The sequence below is a fragment of the Ahaetulla prasina genome, chromosome 14, assembly GCF_028640845.1.
Source record: "Ahaetulla prasina isolate Xishuangbanna chromosome 14, ASM2864084v1, whole genome shotgun sequence".
NCBI classification, from domain to species: Eukaryota; Metazoa; Chordata; class Lepidosauria; order Squamata; family Colubridae; genus Ahaetulla; species Ahaetulla prasina.
Window position 1 is genome coordinate 23,742,327 of NC_080552.1, and position 19,894 is coordinate 23,762,220.

General features: G+C 46.5%; 1 protein-coding gene across 1 annotated transcript in view; it reads right to left on the minus strand.

Moving 5' to 3' along the window:
- The window catches only part of CACNA1H (calcium voltage-gated channel subunit alpha1 H), a 149,946-nt gene that overhangs the window by 9,245 nt on the left and 120,807 nt on the right, over positions 1-19,894 (minus strand). Inside the window, exons 17-27 of the mRNA XM_058157649.1 lie at positions 19,282-19,683; positions 18,778-18,878; positions 17,638-17,761; positions 16,905-16,973; positions 16,340-16,524; positions 14,396-14,717; positions 13,403-13,528; positions 9,597-9,686; positions 8,027-8,219; positions 647-798; positions 16-125 (exon numbers count right to left, since the gene is read on the minus strand). Of these exons, the coding sequence (XP_058013632.1) occupies positions 16-125; positions 647-798; positions 8,027-8,219; positions 9,597-9,686; positions 13,403-13,528; positions 14,396-14,717; positions 16,340-16,524; positions 16,905-16,973; positions 17,638-17,761; positions 18,778-18,878; positions 19,282-19,683 (1,874 nt within the window). The remainder of the gene's footprint in view (positions 1-15; positions 126-646; positions 799-8,026; positions 8,220-9,596; positions 9,687-13,402; positions 13,529-14,395; positions 14,718-16,339; positions 16,525-16,904; positions 16,974-17,637; positions 17,762-18,777; positions 18,879-19,281; positions 19,684-19,894) is intronic.

The following is a 19,894-nucleotide window of genomic DNA, read 5'->3' on the forward strand; positions in this document are numbered from 1 at the left end:
CATCCCATCTCCAACCTGTCCTTGAAGAACCTCCGGAAGCCAAAGGCCACCAGTTTCAAGATGGCTTCGACCACAAAGACGAAGGTGAACAAGTAGTTACAATATTTCAGGGCCTCTTCTAGAGACTGCAAGGAAACACAGGAGGGGTGGGTGGGTTGCTTGTTAGGGTCCATTGGTGACCGTGCAAAAGGAATCGAGGTATGGGATCTCCCACAGCAGTTAGCAGATGAAAGCATGTCATGGGATCTCTGGATAAAGAATCAGCTGCCCTGCCCTCCCTTGTGGAAGTTCCACCAGGATCCATCCATGACTTTCCTTCCTGCCTGCAACAAGCTCCTGGCATTCAGCCCTTGGCTGCCAGACCCCCCGGCACTGAGGGTCCCTCCCAGTGTTGGCTTCCACTTACCTTTGCTACCGGTTCGCAACTGTGACCGCGTGTGTGCGTGCAGCACTTCTGCGCATGCACAGATTATCCATGATGATGTCTGGATGGGTGGGCGGAGCCTCCTGCCACCGGCAGTACTGGTTCACGGGAACCAGGGTGAACTGGTAGAAACCCACCACTGGTCTCTCCTGGCTTGCCCCTGAATTGCCAGTCCTGCCCCCCCCCCAAGGCTCTGGGGGAGTCAAGAGAGGCTGCCTTTACCTTGGGTTGATTGAAGTGCTCCATGGACATCGTGATGACATTGACACCAATGATAAAAGTGATGAAAAGGTCCAGATAATGGCTGGTGCAGAGGGAATGGATGTATTTCCGGGCAGGTGAATAGTCGGCGTAGTACGGCCGTCGTTGAGCTTCTGCAGGAAAAAACCCAACAAGGACCAATCAGCTTCTGGCAGCCCCCTCAACCTTTTCCAACACAAGCCATGCTGGCACGCAAAACCATGCGAGTTCTGTCCAAGGGGCATGCAGTCCATGGCTCTGTGGATTGTGGGCTTTGTAGTCAAAGCCACCCAAAGGCCGTGATGCTTTTCCTCTGCCCACCGAAACACGGAGATGGACTCCGTTATGCTGCAGAGTTCTTGGACGTGAGGTGAAGGTTTGCAAGCTCATGAAAGCTTTGTCTTAAAAGGCTGGGATCCTGCATTTCCCACGATTTGGGTGGGATTATTGGGGTATTTTATGAAAGCAAAGCCTGAGGGGCTTCTTTAAAACAAGAGAGGAAGCAGAGAAATGATCGATCACAGCAAGCCAGCAACTAAGGAACCCTGTTTTCTTTCAAGTGTGAGGACCACACAGCTTTCCCCAAGCTGGTGCTCTTCAGGGACATTGGGGTTCAGTGCCCCTAATTCCTAGCCAATGAGGTTTATGGGGGATCTAATCTAACGCATCTCAAGGCACCAGACGAGAAAACCTGGCACAAGAATGGAATAGTAGAAATCTCGTACTGGAGGCTTCATTAAGACCAAGAGTCTCCAACCTTAGCAACTTTAAGATTTGTGGTCTTCAACTCCCAGAATTCCCCAACAGGCCAGGGAAATTCTGGGAGTTAAAGTCTACAAGTCTTGAAGTTGCCGAGTTGGGACACCCATGGCCTAGATGTTTTGTCGGTCTTAGCATTGTGGTGTTGTTTAGGACTTTCTCCACCCCTTTTGGAAATTCTCACAAAAATTCAGAATTCTGCCTGTTATTCTCAGCCCGAGTGATTCTGGGAGATGCAGGCAGCTGGTTGTTAGAAGGAGAAAAAGAAAGAAAAAGGTCCGGGTGAGCTGGAGTTAATTCCTCCAGGGGCCCACCTAGTCATTTGCAATCCTCTTGTTTCCTGCCCTCGACCCTTTTAATGCTTCCCAGCTGACTGTTACACCGCCAAACGTTTTGCTGATGCAAGACACCGGCCCGATCAGAATCTGCAAGCGGAACTAATCCCATCAAAAGGAACCCGACTCACTGGTAACCCTTCAGCTACAGTATTAATCCCTCCCTTCCTTCCATGGCTAAAAAGGACATTTAAATGTGTGTGTGTGTGTGTGTGTTTTCCAGGCAAGCAGTTTGAAAGCCTCCCCAAGCAAACAGGGGTCTCTCTTTCCTGCCTGGCTGCCTTTGAGCACTCAGGATAATTGGCAAGAGTCCGTCTATCAGCTCCTGAAGCTACACATGGCGGACAGCGTGCAACGAACGAGCGGGGCTAATAAGGGGTATCTTGAAGCAAGGGGTGAATTTTGATCTTTGGGAGAAAAGAAAATAGGAGTTAGGTGGGTGAGGGTCTGAGGAAGAGGCAGCGCTGCTGTGAGAGCTCTGCTTGAGCACCATGTGAAGTTGGAAAGAAGCCCCAAAAGTGAAGGGCTGCTCCCCAGGAAAGGAGAACCGGCTAAGAATATACTAAATTTCCCAAAGGTGCTTTTTCGAAAGGCAACTAGACCTTGTTTTTTCCTGGAAGACATTTCACTTCTCATCCAAGAAGCTTCTCCAGTTCTGACTAATGACCAGATGATGACTGCAAGGAATATAAATCCTTCCATGCTCCACCATTGTCAGAACTGAAGAAGCTTCTTGGATGAGAAGCGAAACGTCTTCAAGGAAAACCAAAGTCCAGTTGACAACCATGACCTGGAGGACCGAGAATCTCCAAAGACAACATACTGGGTTGGTTTTTGTGGTCTGAGCAGCTCACTGGCTCACAGTGAATATTTTCTAGCCTTCCCTCCTGGAGATCTTGGGTAGTACAAAGGATTCTGAACTCAGTCAGGGTCACTAACCAGATCAGAACTCCAATGTATGTGGAACTCAGTTGGAAGCTTGGATATCAAGCTCTGGTGCCGTATCTCTTGGTCTCCACCAGGGCCTTAGAGCAAGAGCATCAGAGGAAACTCCATGCTCAGAAGATATTTTTAAGGTGGCAGTAACCATCTACCTGAGCATTGTCTCAGGTAACCCAGAGGAGCTAATGCCTGGCCCATCAATCCCTTTGAACCATCTCTCTTTGTCCTTGGAAATTCTATTGGGTCCCTCACCTTGTGGGAAAGAGGGGTTCATAGGGAGCTCTCCATGGTGCTGCATCTAATGGTCCATCTGTCCCATTTTTCCCTTTGGGGCAAATGTCCTGCTTGTTTTCATCCCATCCTTGCTTCTTTCTCTTCTGATCCTTTGCTGTTGGTTGATCCTATTAACTTCCAACTCATTCAGGTCAACAACTACCCATTTGCTTCCTGCCTTTGAAATGCTGGACGGTGGTTCTTGCTGAGTGTTAGGGGTCTATCGGGGCTTATCTGATCTTGTAGGTGCTGTGATGATGTCCTAAAGTATACCTAATGTTTCTGAGACGAACAATTCTAATGACCACATTGGCTAATCCCTGATCTCCTTAAGGAAAGCCTTGATGGCCTTCCTTAAGCCTCCTCCAGGGTTCTCCAGAAAAGAGTTGGAAGGCCAACTTCCCCTGATGTGATGCCCAGCAGATCTCTAGAACTATAATAGTTCTAGATGGGGATTAGGGGGATTATAGCCCAGGATATTTGATAGGTTCCAGTTTCAGGTGAACATGTTGCTTCAATAGAGATCCACGACAAAGTAGTGATCTCCTTCTGACAAAGAGGTAGAACACACAGACATGACACACAAGCTGAAGAATAAGGACACCAGGGATCTTGGTTGATCTCCCAAGTAGATCAGAGGCAAGGAGACGCTCTGGAGAGATCCCCAGCATGCAGGAGAAGGAACATGCAGTTCCAGCCTGGGAACATCTTACATTGAAAGTACACTGACGACATAGGAAAAACCATGACATCCACGCCACACTACATTCCACCATGCATGCAATGTCCATTAGAAGAGATGCCAACTCATGCACTGCAGAAGGAAAATACAGAAGGTGCCGCGGGAGACATAAGCTATTTGGCGAACATAACTGTCCTCTTGATTATGGGGTCATAGAACCAATGCAGAATCCCATTGAAGCCAATGCTTACACTGTTGCACAGACAAATAGGGGACAAACTGAGCCTATGTATTATTCTGAATATTTTTCTGTTCCCCTTTGCTTGGTTTTATGAAGCTTAAGGCTGGGTCAAAAGCTCATGGGGATCATGGCAGAAACCTGGGGTCAAGATTCCATCTCTTTGGGCATAGAATGTTTCCCTGTGATCAGAAACTTCCAGGCCTTCTACACATCACCATTGGACAGTGGAGAATACGGACCCATGTCTTGTGTCCATATTTTCCCCAAATTACGTCATATGTTCTGGGTGCCATCCCATGTTAGCAGGTAGAATTGGATCTTCTCTGACCTTCTTCCATGGTCCAATCTACATTCCTACCTGCTTGGCTTTCAAAAGCCAGTGACGTGTGGACTTTGGCCAGAAAGACACAGGTTGCAGCTCCTACCCAATCACAGAGGCCACTGGAGGGCTTTGGACCCATCAGTCTCCAGTCCTGCCCACCCCCCAAATCTGTAATTATGTCCCTCGGTCCAATCCCTGCCCTACAAGGCCATTCCCACCATCCCTGGAATTTCTTATCTAACACAGGGGTCTCCAAACCTAGCAGCTTTAAGACTTGTGGACTTCAACATAGATGGCTGAGGAATTCTGAGAGTTGAAGTCCATAAGCCATAAAGTTGCCAGGTTTGGAGAGCCCTGCTCTAACACTCCAGCTTCCTCCTCTAAGCTGCCCCTTGGCCTGTTGCCATCACTGGCAAGGAACACCCTTGTCCCCCTACCTCTGGTTACTCACAGACATACCCCACCGAGACACACAGAAGCTACAAAGTGTCAGCCACACATCAGGTCTTTCTGAGCCCACCCATTTTCTTTTTGAACATATGTGCACCCTAATCCCTTGAATGAAAGCAGAACACAAAGACCTGCCTTCTTCCAGGCGGGCTCTTGGCCTATCTCAGTTAATAGAATCTAGGTTGCTATAGATGTCCTGGTCTACGTTCTTTCCCATTCCTTCTTGGAACCTTAGAAGATACCGTATTTTTTGGAGTATAAGACACACCAGACTATAAGACGCACCTACCTTTTTTGGTGAGGAAAACAAGAAAAAGAAATTTGCCTCTGCCTCCAAGCAATTTTGCCTCCTTGCAGCAAACAGCCAACAGCCTGCTTTATTTTCATTTTCAGCACAGCCTGATTAGCACAAGAAAAAAAAAATCTGCTCCCAGCAATTTACCTCCTTCCAGCAAGCAGCAGAGGCCCCCGCAGCAATAGGCCATGGCAATCCCTGCAGCTTGAGACAGCTGAGAGTCGGGGAAAATCAACTTGTGCTAATTAGGCTGTGCTGAAGCTGAAATGGGCTGTTTCTTCTTGCTGCTTGCTGCAAGGAGGTAAATTGCTGGGAGGCAGAAGCCAAAGGGTGGGGGCCAGTGGGTGGGCGAGGCTACATGCAGTGTATAAGACGCACCCAAATTTTCACCCCTTTAGTGGGGGAAAGGGTGCATCTTATTCTCTGAAAAATACGGTAAATCCTGGGACTTCTTGCATGCCAAGAGGTTTTCTGTTGAGCTACGGACCCTTCCCATCTTAAGATCTTTCCTCAATTTCTCTGGTTTCACCCAGTTTCTCCTGAATGTCTGAGCTGCTTCTTCTACAACTAACCATCTCCTGGTCTCCTTTCAACCAACATATTTTTCCCACTGTTGCTCCTTTTTTCTATTAAACGCTCCCGCCATCCAACCCTAATATCTCTTTCTTCTTGACTTTCCTCTCTGTGGTGTTTCAATTCTTAAGCCCTTTGGGCAGGTAGCACAACACTCCTATTTTTCTGTTCAGTGCACTGTTGAAATGGGAAGGGGGAAAAAAACCACCACATTTCAAACTATGATTAGGTTTCTGCCTCGACTGTGTGCAGAAACCTGACCGGAGGCCACCTTCCGACTATCAAAATCTTTTCCAGGCTGAACGTGCATCTCTTTTAATGGAGTCCATTTAAGGGAACACTCATTTCCTGCCCTTGGAAAGGGGAGGCCTCCTCATTCCTTCCCTTCTGCTGGTTTTCCACATGCGTCTCTCGTGTGGCATGCAGGGCCCGTGGGCCAAAATCCTTCAGGAAATTTGCAGCCGCTTTTCCCCTGAAACCCTTTGGGGATGCTTTAAGTTGCAGGGGGAGAAATGGGGGCAGCTGAAATCATCTTCAGACACAAGCCAAAACTGGGTGCTCAAACGTCAAGCTTCACTCATTGGTGATTTGCGGGTTCCAGCAGAGCCTCAAAACCCAGGCCTCGGAAATATGGAGGCTTGTTCCTTTCAGACCCCCAAAGTAATGGTTCCTATGCAGTGAGTCCTTCTTGGGTGCCCTGGGAAAACAAGGCTTCCATGGAGACCCAGTGTTATGGTCCGCCAGCAGCCTGAGGAGCTGGCAATGGACTCAGACAGCAATGAGGCTGAGGAAGAACATAGGCCAGTCCTGGAGGCTGGGGAAGGCGTCAGAGGCAGAGGTGGGGCCAGGGCCATTGGGGAGTGAGGTGCGGACTCCAGAGCCTCCAGAGACTGACACTAATGAGGCAGAGGAACAGGAGGAGCCTGTTCCTAATGCACGCATGAGAAGAGCTGCCAGCAGGCAAGAGCAGCTCAAGCAGAGAGTAGGGCCAACTCAGGAGTAGGGCCAAGAAATGATTGGTCCCTCCCATAAGGCTTAAAAAGACCAGCAACGGCGTTTGGGCTCTTTGCTGGAAAACAATGTTGATAGCTTTGTCTTGTTGTATTTATTTTGTATCGGTGTCTTCTAAACTTTTGCCAAGAAAGGCCTTTGGCAGTTTGCCTAATTGGACCAAAGTTGGTGATAGGACTGAGGAATTGTGTTGGGAGGAATTTGCTTTAATTTAGTTGAACTACGCCGGGAATGAATTAATTCTCAGCTGTTCAAATAAAGTTTGTTTGTTTTTACACTGACTGAGTTTCCTACTACCTACTTGGGCCTGGGTCACAACACCCTGAAACCTGGCTGCGGAGACAGAGAAGGGAGTCTCCCGCTTAGTGCTTTTACAAGTATCACAATTAGAGCTCTGATTGAAGAAAACCAGGTCCTATAAAGCACGGAGGACTTAGATATCCTGCCTGCTTTAGGATTTATTTCACATCAGAGGTTGGTCTGTCTCATCTCTAAAGTCCCCTCTAAGTGATGATGTCTGTACAAACTTCCCATCTTAATATTCTGAGTTCCAGGAGTTTGGGCAAAACTTTCTGCATGGTTCCCCACCTATAATTCTTTCCAGTCGTATGTTAATATTTATTCTTTGTTCTTCTTCCAAGAACTGTTTGCAATCATGGGATGGTGGCTGGGTTCTGTTTCACTCACAAGCTTCAGCCCATCAGTGACGCCCCTAGTTCTCCCCACCCCTCCATTACAAATGGCAAGGGGGGGAGGTCACCTCAACAATGTCAGCCTCCCTCGGGATCAAACTCTCAAGGCCATGAATTAAAATGGGAAAACCTCAGAGCTCAAATATTTGTGGTTCTGAAGAAGCTAGGAGAGGAGAATAGCTGAAGTTCAGGGTTGAAATGAGGGGTTCTTGGTGCTCTTGGTGGTTTTCTTGCAGACATTTTTTGACCCAACTAGGTCACATCCTCAGTGCAAGAAGAGAGTGGAGTTTGTGGAAAGGAAGAGGAGGAGAGGGGGAGGGCTGAAGGATCCTTTGTGCTCTCTGAATTTGATAGTTTTCTTGCAGACATTCCACTACCTAAACTAGATAACACCGTAGCACTCATTAGTATTGATGATGTTACCTGGTTTGGGAAATGAAATGCCTGCAAGAAAGCAGCCAAGCTCAGAGAGCATCAAGACACTTGCACCCAGTACCTGCTTGGGGGAACCATGCTCCTGATGCCTATCTGTGCTCAGTTGGGGTGTTAAAAGAAGAACATTGTGGAGCTGAACCTCGTGCATCAAAGAAGAAAGGAGGAGCTACCTTCTGGCTCTTAAAGCATCTCCAAAGATGGGGAAGGAAAAAGGTCTTTTGGGGTCCCATCACCAACCCGAAGAAAACCAGGCAATAAGGAGGAAGGTCGAGATGGGCGTTGGGAGCAGGCAAGTCTCAGAAAGATTGTGATTGTACCGCTGTCTACCGACCAGACATGTATATCGCCTTACTCCTGCGCTTTTTCTCCAGACGCCGCAGCCGTTTCTCTTCACGCCGCCGGGCCTCCTCAGCCTCCTGGTGCTGCCGACACTTGTGGAAGTTCTCCACCACCACCCCGACGAACATGTTGAGTACAAAGAAGCTGACGATGAGGAGGAAGGAAATGAAGTAGAGAAGCATCCAGAGGTTATGGTTCCGGCTGGGCTGGCGAGGCGGCCAAAAGGCAGCAGGAAGAGGGGAGAGATGGGGGTGGGGAGACAAGGAACAATGGCGTATGAGCACAATGGAGATGGAGCCCACCCTGAAGATGAGTGGCTGCCAAGGTCCAGGGAAAGGCAACCCTTCGACCTCCAAAGGTTGAGCCTGGCCGTTGGGCTCCAAAACAGCTGGAGCTTTCTGGAAAAGTTGGCATCTTGACCAGCTTACTGGCCAGTCCACCCTCCCCTGTGGAATATGGCCAGGATGCTCCCATGGCATAATCAACTAGCTAGCCCAGCTGCCTGAAATAATTGCATTCTGTTTTTGGACTGTTGCCTGTTTGAGTTATTTCTGATTTCGGTTGCATGTTCTGCAGCCCGACAGGACAACAACGGGGAGTCTAAGATTAAAAAAACTCAAGGAAAAGACTTCATATGCTGAGAGGAAGGGAACTTTCCAAAAACAGTTTGGAGCTGATCATTCTCCACTATCTTCGTTTTGCTTTCAAACTTAATTGCACTGCAGGATGTAAAGTCACGTCAGACAAATTTGTTTTCCCAAAGTGAAAGACTTGGAGACTCTGGGGCTGCCTTTAATTTGTTTTATGGGATGGCTGGACAAGCATCCCTGGAGCAGGGTGGAAGTGGGTTTTTTAAAAAATTTATTTACATTTATATCCCGCCCTTCTCCGAAGACTCAGGGCGGCTTACAGGCTGTAAGGCAATAGTCTCATCCTATTTGTATATTTATATACAAAGTCAACTTATTGCCCCCCCAACAATCTGGGTCCTCATTTTACCTACCTTATAAAGGATGGAAGGCTGAGTCAACCTTGGGCCTGGTGGGACTAGAACCTGCAGTAATTGTAGGCTGCTGTGTTTTAACAACAGGCTATCTTACAGCCTGAGCCACCACAGCACCACGGGGTGGGAGAAGGCATCAAGGGGATTCTGGGAGCTGGAGAATCAGCCCAGCTGAAGGTGAGGCCCACCTGGGGCAGCATCCTTTGTTCAGGAGGTATCCTTGAAGGACACCATCGGATAAATCTCTCTAGCAATGTTTGAACGACCTCATCCCTAACTGAACCATGATGGATCATCATCATCTGAATGCTACAGGGTCTCCTGCTTGAGCAGGAGGTTGGACTTGAAGTCCTCCAGGGTCCCTTCCAACTCTATTATTCTGTTATCTTCTTCTTCATCATCATCTGTGTAGGTCATTTATCGCCTATTGGTTATCCCGCCCCTCTTGTGAATGAATGACCAGCACCTGAGCCAGGATGTTGACCCTCTTGTTGATGGCCAATCATTGAGCTGCACATGCACGTGGGAATGAGTCTTTGAGCAACTCCCCATGAAAACTCTTAGGACATTTAGTGTCTACCTGTTGGTCAATCCCCACAGCATCCAATCCGTCATACATGATGTTCACCCAGCCATCTTTGGAAGAGAGGACGAACAAGGACATCAGGGCCTGTGAAAGCAAAGAATGCTGTTTATAAAAGTGGGATTTTCAGTTTCTGCTTAGCCTTCAGTAACTGATAAATCAGATCCACTCCCCCAGGATCTATGTGATACTTTCCTGAGGGAAAATAAATATGGATGGATATAATCCACATAACTTAAAGCTCTTTGGGGACCTCCATTGTTTTTAAGAAGACCAAATGTTTGACAACTGCTACTCTAGAAAAAGAAAATGTTTCTTCCTTCAACCCTGCAGAAGAAAGCGGCTCTCCCCTGTACAGCATCTCTCTAGAGATCCATAGGGATCCACCTTAAAAATGTGCAAAAAAAAAGGGACTTCCTAGGTGATGGTGGTGATCTTTACGATCACCAACCTTTGGATTATGTGGAATCGCTAGGACAGCTGCCCAGCGGTTCGAAAAACCCTCTCTTTGGGAGAAGAAGAGATGGTGAGCTGAGGGCAGAGGTTGAATTTCCCTAAAGCCCCTGAGAAAAAAGGGGTTTGAAGGGTTAAGTTCCCTCCAGTAACCCGAAGTGCTCCAGATCCGAGGATTTTTCTGCTTTGGTGGAACCAATCACCACGACCAAACACCGAGATTTATTTTGGACAATAAAGGATTATACTGGACAGAACGAAAGTGGGAGAACTTTATGCAAGTAGCCAAGCCAATTCCCCGTTATTTTGTAACAAGCTTGAAAACAGCAAGAAAATGGAGGTGAATTGTTAACAAGTTAACGAGTGGAAAGCGAAAGTGATACTTTTAGCGTTTGCCATCTGCTGCTGGTAAATTGCATGTTATTTGCTACTTCAACTCTTTAACTCTTTGCTGCCTAGAATCTAGGGGAGATTTTCTTTTTAAATATTGCTTTAAAAGACTGTGTTTCTCAGAGGTTAAGAAGATTTAAAGTGAATATTAAGTTGGAAATAAATAAATAATTTTATAGAAGATGGCAGCCAAACAATTAAAGTCTCCTGTAACAAAGGGCTCTGGAATTTCATCAGCTGGTGCCTCTCCAGCTCATACAGCAGAGACTAGAACATTGGATTTAGGGGCGTTACAAGAGAACTTAAAAGGCTTTATAGAAGAAAAATTTAAAGTAATAACTGATGAGATGTCTGAAATGAAAGAGCAGATATCAGAAATTCAAGTGGGAAATAAAGAAGTTAAAGAAGGATTTGTAATGGCAGTACGAAGTTTGGCAACAAATGTGATTTTATTGGAAGAGGAGGTTGAAGAAATTAAGCAACATAATTTAAAATTAGAAAATAAAATGGATGAATTTCAAAGTAAAATGGAAAAACAGAGGATGAAATAGTTTTGATACAATATAGAAATATGGAATTTGCTCTAAGAATCCGTGGTTTGAAAGAGAATAAAGAAGAGAATTTAAGGGAAATTTTTTCTGAAGTATTTGCTGAGATATTAGCAGCTCGTCCAGCAGATGTGGCTTATCAAATTGATAAAATATATTGTGTGAATTCTTGGATAGCAAGGCAAAAAAAGTTGCCAAGGGATGTTGTTATTTATTTTACAAATAGAACAGTGAGAAATCAGATTTTGCAAGCCTCATATAAGGGGGAGAAGATTCAGATTGCTGGTCAAGATATTTTAATATTAAAGGAAATTCCACCAAAAATGTTAACGGCTAGGAAGGAATTTGCCTTCCTGGTGAATGAACTTAAAAAACATCAGATTGAATATAGATGGGATATTCCAATTGGTATAATAGTATATTATGCAGGGAAAGTACATCGTCTCAATACAGTTGGAAAAGCAAGAGAATTTTATGCTGAGGTATTAAAAGTTGGAAGTCTTCCTCCATTGGAAGCTAGAAGAAGGGAGACAGAAGTGAAGGAAAGAGAAGTGAAGCAGGTACAAGAACAGATTGTGATGGAAGAAGATTTATTATATCAATATAAATTAGATGGAAAGATTCCAATATGGGCAATCCCGAGACACATGATAGAAAATATAAATATATATCAAAAGATGGAGGTAGTTACCTATAAAGAACTTCTTTGTATGGAAAAGGGGGAATTACAATTAAAATCTAGAGAAAAGATGGGGGAAGAAGGGAAAAATTATACATGGTTCCAATATGGACAATTACAAGCTAGATGGAAATTAGATCAAAAAATAGGTGTTAGGCAAATTGAGGATAATTTGTTAAAACAAATGAGAGATCAAGGCCAACAGCATATTAAGAGGATGTATAATGTATTAGTAGAAATAGACTCAGAGACTGAATTAGTTAAGGATTGTATGATTAAGTGGGCACAAAAATTTCAGCAACCAATAATGTTGGAAACTTGGGAAAGAATTTGGGTGAGGAATGTTAAATTTACACAAGCGCAAAATATGAGAGAAAATTTTTATAAGATGTTTTATAGATGGCATATAGACCCCAAAAAATTGTCATGTATGTATCCTAATGTACAGGCTAAATGTTGGAGATGCGATTGTGAAGATGCCACTTATTACCATATATGGTGGACTTGTAAAAAAGTTAAAGCATTTTGGATTAAAGTATGGTGGATTATGCAGAATATTTTGAAAAAGAAGATTAAGTTTACTCCAGTTCTTTTACTAGGAATAATTATGGACTATACAGCTATAGAGACTAAATTGATTTTGAACTTAATAACAGCCGCAAGACTTTTGATTGCTCAATATTGGAAGAAAGAAGAATTACCTACAATTGAAGAATGGACACTCAAAGTATCAAATCTGGCAGAAATGGCAAAATCTCTGCTTACTTGAAAGACTATACACATGAAAAATATATTTTAGAATGGAAAATGTGGATTGATTATATTCAAAATAAGTATCAGATAAAAAAATATCGAATAGCATATGAGTAAATTTAGGAAATATTTTGTATTAGATATATTTCTGAAGGAGAGGGGAATTGAGAGTGTGATTAAGTGTGGAGAGACTAGAGATTATAATTTAGGAATTATTTTAGATTATGATTGTTAGTTTTGGTACCCTGCATTTTGTTCTGGGAAGTCGGGGTGGGGGTGGGGGTAAGGGGAGGGAATTGGGGGTTGAGGCTAGAGATGAAGTGATGGTGAATGTACAGGGATTATTGAAGATGTATAAATATAATTAATGTAGGGTCGGGTCTGCCCAGTTACCATTTTAGAACGGTGGGGAGGGAGAAAAGAGAGAGTAGGAGGTAGGAAAGAGGAGAAGAGGAAGGAAGAGGGGTAGAAGAGGGAGAAGGAAGGTGTAGGGTGGAGGGAGGAGAGGATGTAGATAAGAGAAGGAGAGGAAGGTCTGGAAAGTAGAAGAAGGTAGAAGAGGGAAGAGTGTTAAAAAGGGGGGTGGTGACTGGGCAGGCCCGACTAAATGTATTTAACTGTACATTGAATGAATTGTTTGACATGATTGTAAAAATAAAACTTTTTTACTAAAAAAAAAAAAAATGTGCAGAAAATCCCTGAAAACCGGGCAACCCTCTCAGGCCTTGGGAGAGGCAGGGGTGATTCCGTCAGAAGGAGTTTTCTCATTTGGTGTGGAGCCTTCCTTCTGGACATCCATGATCTGTGTTCTTTGATTGTTGTTCCTGACTTTTAAAACTGTAAGACACCCAGAGTGTCTCGGAGTTGGGAAACCTCTAAAGTGTAACATTCAATTAAAAATGCAATTAAGTTTAGAAGATAGAGAAGGTGGCTTGGCTGGAGAAACTTCCTTTCTGTCCCCCTTCTCCTACCCCTCTTACCTGCCCCAAATTGTCGAAGTTATACTTCCGCCGGACCCACTTGTAGTGGGCTTTTCTGCAGTCGGTTTTAGTGGAGATGTTTCGGATGTCAATCCCCTCGCAGAAGTAGAACTTGCCCTTGAAGAGCTGGGAGAAAACCAAATAAAATCAGCAGGAGAGGTGGAAGATTTGACTTCAGCTTTGATTTGGCAGGTGGCCTAGATTTTGGGAAGACCTTCAGGAGGACAGGAGGACTGGGAAGAGCGGTTTGACCACAGAGGAGATCTGGGTGTCCTATCAGAAACAGGGTCAAAGGTTTCCAGTATGAGAACAGCCATCTTGCACCACTGGGATCTGAACTAGGGAAGATCTACTTGACTTTGTTAGATGGTGCTGAATCATGGCCGTTGAGGAATCATCCAAGCAGGAAGGTGTGATGGTCTTCACAACCAGGGAACATCTAGGATGCAGGGGGTTGGTCAGTGCAGAAGACAGATCTCAAGGAGTCCCTCTCCTCTCCTGGACTGTCCCTTGGAGGTTTCTTTTATGATCCAGGAGAAGAAGGGTTTTCCAAACCAAAATATGAAGGCTCGCACTCTGTCAAGGTTTCAGAAGGGGGCAAGTGGGTCTCAGCTCCAGCAGAGCTGGATCTAAGTCTGACGTTCAGGCCAAGCCAAACGAATGATCCCCAAGGAGAAGGAGATCAAGAAACCTTTCAGTGGATCTTGCTCACAGTGGTGGGTTTCAATTTTTTTTACTACTGGTTCTGTGGGTGTGGCTTGGTGGGCGTGACAGGTGAAGGATACTGTAAAATCTCCATTCCCACCCCACTTCAGGGGAAGGTTACTGCAAAATCCCCATTTCCTCCAGATTAGCTGGGACTCAGGAGGCAGAGAATAGATGGGGGCGGGGCCAGTCAAGAATTTTTACTACCGGTTCTCCAGAGCTGGTCAGAATCTGCTGAAACCCACCTCTGCTTGCTCAGCAAAAGGGGGTGTGGTGGGAAAGTCTTACCTGCACCCCCAAAATGCCAAAGATGATAAAGAAAGCACAACAGATCAGGACAATGTTGCCGATAGGCCGGAGAGAAGAGATCAGCGTCTCGACCACAAGTTTCAGTCCCGGAGCTCTGCTGATGACCCTGGAGAGGAGAGGAACATCTCCTTTTTTCCATCCCAATTCCAGACTCCCCAAGAAATATTCCGTCCTCCAGAGGACACTGACAGTTGGGAAGCAGCGGAGACCTTTGAAACCGTATTTTATAACTTTGGAGCATTCTGGTTCTCTTCCCCCATCCCTCATTTTTGCTCGCATGCTGCAGGATGAAAAGCAGGATCTAAAAGGAAGGGGAGAGCAAACGGAGGAAGTCCAGTTTGGACCCTTGAGGATGCTGCTGGTTTGGAGAAGTTTGGGTCCTTAATGCCTTCACTTGCAGTGGAGAGGAAGACCCGATGCCCAGAGGAACTTTTTTAGGGGTATCCCAGGAGTTCCCGCTTTGTAGGACCCAGAAAATGTCTCCAGACTTGAAGTCCACCTAATCAATGCTTTCAGATGCCATTGGAGACTTTCCCCCCTTGGTCAAGGTGGACCTTGGCTGGCTTTCTGATATCTTAATCTCTTCAAATACCCAGCCAATCCCAAGAGCCATCTCTCTCTCCCTGAGAATATCCTAGCACAAACGTCACCCCAGCAAGAAACAGATGGACCAGTTGTGCACTACGGCTGTTCCTTAGGCTATTTCCACCAAAGCAATCAAAGACTCCTGCCGGGTTGTTTTTTTGGGTCTAGTTTTGCATTTTTTGTGGTTACGATGTGAAGCAGCAGACTCCCGCAGAGAGCAGAGAAGAATTTCCCCAGTACGTTTCCCTCCTCCTCCTCCTTCCTCCCACTCGCTTCTCCTCCTCCAGCTGCCTAGCCTCGCTTGTTACTTGACGACAAACAGAACAACCAGCTCCCTTTTGCCCGGTTTCAGATATCGAAAGTGTCATCCTACTTTTGACTTTCCAGCAAGCTAAATTGCTTCTCTGTGGTTCTGAACACAAAACATCTGCAGATGCCGGGAATTCTCAAATTATTACCCATCACAGCTGGAATGCAAATTCACTCCAGGGCAATATGTCTGCTGTGTCCCTGTCTCTGCCACCCTGCCTGAAACCCCCTACCCTTAGGGGCCGGGGCTGGTGTTCCTGGAACTGCTATGAGGCTTGTCATGGAGCATCTCCAGCAATTTGGATTGCTGCTTTGAAAAGGTCTGGAAATGCTGGGAAAACCAGTATTGGTCTTGCACCAGGCACGATTATGCGACCTACTGCAAACAAGGGCGGCCTTTCTACCTACCATACCTGCTGGGAAGAATGGGGTGCTTTGGCTCTCGAGACAGGCACAGGCATGTAGCTGCTAAGCAGGAAAGACATGCATGCTAATCTATGCAGCACAGGACCTTGTGCCAGAGACTGCTGGAAAGTGAACGCTGAGTTTTTGCATTCACTCTCACATTGCTTTTGTCCTTCTGTTGATACTCAATAGGATAAGCAGGTTTAGTTCAAAGCAAAAGAGACAGAAGCAGCCAAATCACTAAGTGATATGCCTAGAGTTAATTAAAGCACCATGCCACATTTGGATGCAATTTGGAAATGACCAGGAATGCAGCAGCCTGGTCCTTTTTCTAGAGCAGAGGCATTAAGAGAGGTCTATCAGTTGCAAATGACGAATTGTAGCTCCCCAAGTTCTAAATGAATCTTCAGAGTCCTCCGAGGCTCTCAGATCAAAGAATCTGGCACTGAGATAAAGTTTGAGAACAGATTTTGAATCTCTTTCTTAGCAAAAGTTGGTTTGGGGATCAATACAGTCTCCATAACGGTCTGTTCAGGTGAGGGAGACTTGGGTTTTCGCCTGCTATTCCTGAGGAGGAAGTGATTAGCTCAGGTGCCTCCTGCTTTTCTGGAGGCCAACAAATACCGTAAAGGTCTCAGGGTGCGCAGCAGCCGAAGTACTCTCAGGACCCCTAGAATCTTGGCTCCGCCTGCTGATGCCATGGAAACGATGATGTCAATGATGGACACAAAGACCAAGATTCCATCCAAGACGTTCCAGCTGCTCTGGAGGTAGGTGTGCTTCCCAGAGAAGAAACCAAGCGCCACAACCTAGAAGGAGAACGGATGTTGAAGCTCAAGAACCATTTCACTGGAAATGAGACAGAATCTGTTCAGGAGGGGTCTTTGCAAAGAGTAAAAGCCAACCACAATCTTCCACCACTGCAGAAAATTGTGGTTGTGGTTAACTTTTCTGCCAGATGTGAGAAAAATTGACATGGGCCTCTTTGCTGCTGCAGTGGAAAAATTCTTGGATGCAATTTCTTTTACAGTTGGGTCTCCCTCAAGAATATCCTCCTTCCGCTAAATTAAAGTAATAAAATGGACAATTGTCCCTCCTTGATTTATCCTCCCATTCACTAGAACGGCTGGACTGACTTTTACTGTATAGTAATCCAAGGGGGAACCAATTGGAAATGCAGCGACGGTACCTTAACCATCATCTCAGCAACAAAAATGGCCGTAAAGATGTAGTTGGAGACACTCAAGAATATCCGTTCCTGCAAAAAAGGAGAGAAACCAGAGAGTTGAAATCCAATCTGGCGAAGGACTCGGCCCCTAATCCCAGGAAATCTCCGTGAACCCCTTCCTAAATTCCCAAATCCAGCCCGCCTTCTGTGCCAAAACTGCACAGCTCACCGGATCATCCTGGTAAATCCTTTCCCTACCTTATTTACCTTGAAGGGGTTTTATGAAAATGACTGTTTGGAGTTCAAGTCACGCAGCCTGAAGCTGCTTAATCGTATTTAGGTGGTTTGGGAGTTGGTGTTTTTAATTGCACGGACATTCAGCCAAGTCAATTTGAGGAGAGTCAGCAGCTAGCCTGTGTCTTGGGGAAACACCTAGATTTACCCCAAATAATCCATCTATTCAGTTTCAGAAGAGTTGTCAGATTGCCCAGCAACTCAGCACAAGACACCTTGACTCTCTGAAAAGCAAAGGTGCAGCTGAGATCCTTCCTGGACAGGAGGAAAAGACATGGAAAAATTTGCCTTTCGGAAAATCGTCCTGACATTGAACTGTGTCCTTTTGACTGGACAGGACAGGATCCATTGTGCTGAGCAAAAACCTGAAGACTAACAGCCTTCACTGGGTGTGTGTGTGCGTGTGTGTGTGTGTATGTGTCAGGCTTCTGCTCCCCCCCCAAAACATCTGGAAGCTCACCGTGCTATTGGGATCGATATCCGGGCGCTCCAAGGCGATGGTGATGCAGTTGAGGAAGATGAAAATCAGGACCACGTGATCAAACATCTTGTGTGCGATGACTTTCTGGCAGTTGGCCCGGAGGCTGAAAGGAAGGCAGGTGGGCTGGTCAGCTGCCCCTCCAGGACCCCCAAACATTCCTCCACTTTTAGGCCAATAGGAAAAAGGCATCAAGTGCTCCACACCTGTCCCTTTTGGTTAACTGAGCTGCAGACTGTGCCGGACGCCTTGATATTTATAGCACATCACAGCCCCCAAATTTAGGAGACCCTTCTCTTTCACTCGAGTTAATGCTTTTCCCTACAACTGCCCTGCAAGGGAAACCCAGGAAGCCCCCATATGGAACCTGATGCAGCCCCTGTGATATGGGGGCCATAGAAGTTGCAGCCCCTGTTATTCTATACGGTCAGTTCCACAGGGAGATTCAACATCCGTTCACTACCCTGCTTTGATTTAAATTTCCAGGGCACTCTGATAACTTTTATTGGCTGTTAAATAATCAACAATCATCAATACATCAGTAATCAATAATCAGTTTTCAATAATTTTCTGATCTGGTCTACTTAGGATCAATCTTGCATGTCCGGTGATGTTCCATTACCGCCTCCTACTTATAGTCCAGAAGTAGGGAGGTGTCAGTTTGAACCTCTCCCAAATGTTGTTTAGATATTCTGGACTTTTTTTAAAAAAGCAGCTTCTCCTTGTTTTAGCAATAGCCATCGCACTTAGACTTATATGCCGCTTCACAGTACTTTTACAGCCCTCTCTAAGACAGTATATTGCCCCCAACCATCTGGGTCCTACCCATCTCGGAAGGAGGGAAGGCTGAGTCAACATTGAGCCTGGTAAGATTTGAACTGCCAAATTGCTGGCAGCCAGCAGTCAGCAGAAGTAGCCTGCAGTACTGCATTCTAACCACTGCAACAGCTCCTGCACACCTCCATCAAGGTCACCTTCCTTACTCTGTATGTTGGCCTTGAGGAGACCAAGGTGGGGTGTATGGAAACCTCCTTGAGATACCAGAAAGGATGTCCAAAGGAGGACATGAAGACTTGCTCGGTTCAGCCCAAGGGTCAGCACAGGAGAAGAACAAGCCCTTACCGATTTTGAGGAGAAAACAAATAGAGGGACCAGTCCTCATGATTCTTGCACCATTTGGGCTTGTAGGGCTCCAGGTTCTTGCGGATTCTATAGCAGAAACTCTGGGGGGAGGAAGAGGAAGAAAAGAAAGGAAGCCCCCTTGGGAAATCTAATCCTGACAGGCGTCCTTCTCCACCCCCCTTTCTGGCAGGCAGTGGAAGCTTGCACCCAGGGCCATGGCTGGATTGGCTTGCAAATCTTCACAGGTTTGGGATTGACAGCTGTCTTTGATCAGCTGGAGGATTGTAGGTATGTGACAGGAAGGGACTTCCTTTTAACCAGTTGTGGGGTCTCCCCTTCCTACCTTAAAGGAGGCAAAATTCCCCACCCCCAAAGGCCACCCTGGGCCACTCCAGACGTTGTTGGAGGGTGGGAGTGGCTGGAGGCCCCCTTGCCTCCTGGGTGAGCTGGCCTCTGGCCTCACTTGGAGGGGGAGATGAAGAACAAAGGCTTCTTCGGACTTACGTCTTCCATGTTGTCATCGTAGTCAAAGGGATCCTCTTTGCGGCCATCCAGGTGCAGGTAGAGCTCGCTGGGCACCTGCAGCATCTTGCCATTGCAGTCCTGGTACTCGAGGGGCAGCATGGCTACTGGAGGGTGCACCCCGGGCACCTGGAGGAGTTCCGGCAGATCCAAGCCACCCCGGCAGTCCAGGGATTCTGCCCGGTGGTGCAGGGGCCCCCGACTGAGAGTGCTGAGCTTGCTCTCCTCGGCTTCATCATCCGTGCTGCCTTTGCCCTCCCCCGAGAGCAAGGATTCTCGCTCGCTGCACTGGGTCTTCTTCTTGAGGCTGGGGGCCCGGCCCAGGCTGTTCCAGCTCGAGCGGCGGCTGCCCCAGTTGGCACAGGGGGAGCTGCGGAGGCTGGACTGGGAGAGAGGAGGAGACCAGGTCAGGGTTTGGCAGGGAATCCTTGGAAGTATAGTCCCCACTCCAGAAGGTGCCAGGCTGGAGAAGACCTCTGTCCTACTTCATCCTCCCAGCTCAAAGAAGCACCAGGGCTTCAGGCTTTCCTGGCTGAAGGTTTCTCCTCCACCTTCTTCTCAGCACCCACCTGCCCAAATGGACACCGTTCCTCTT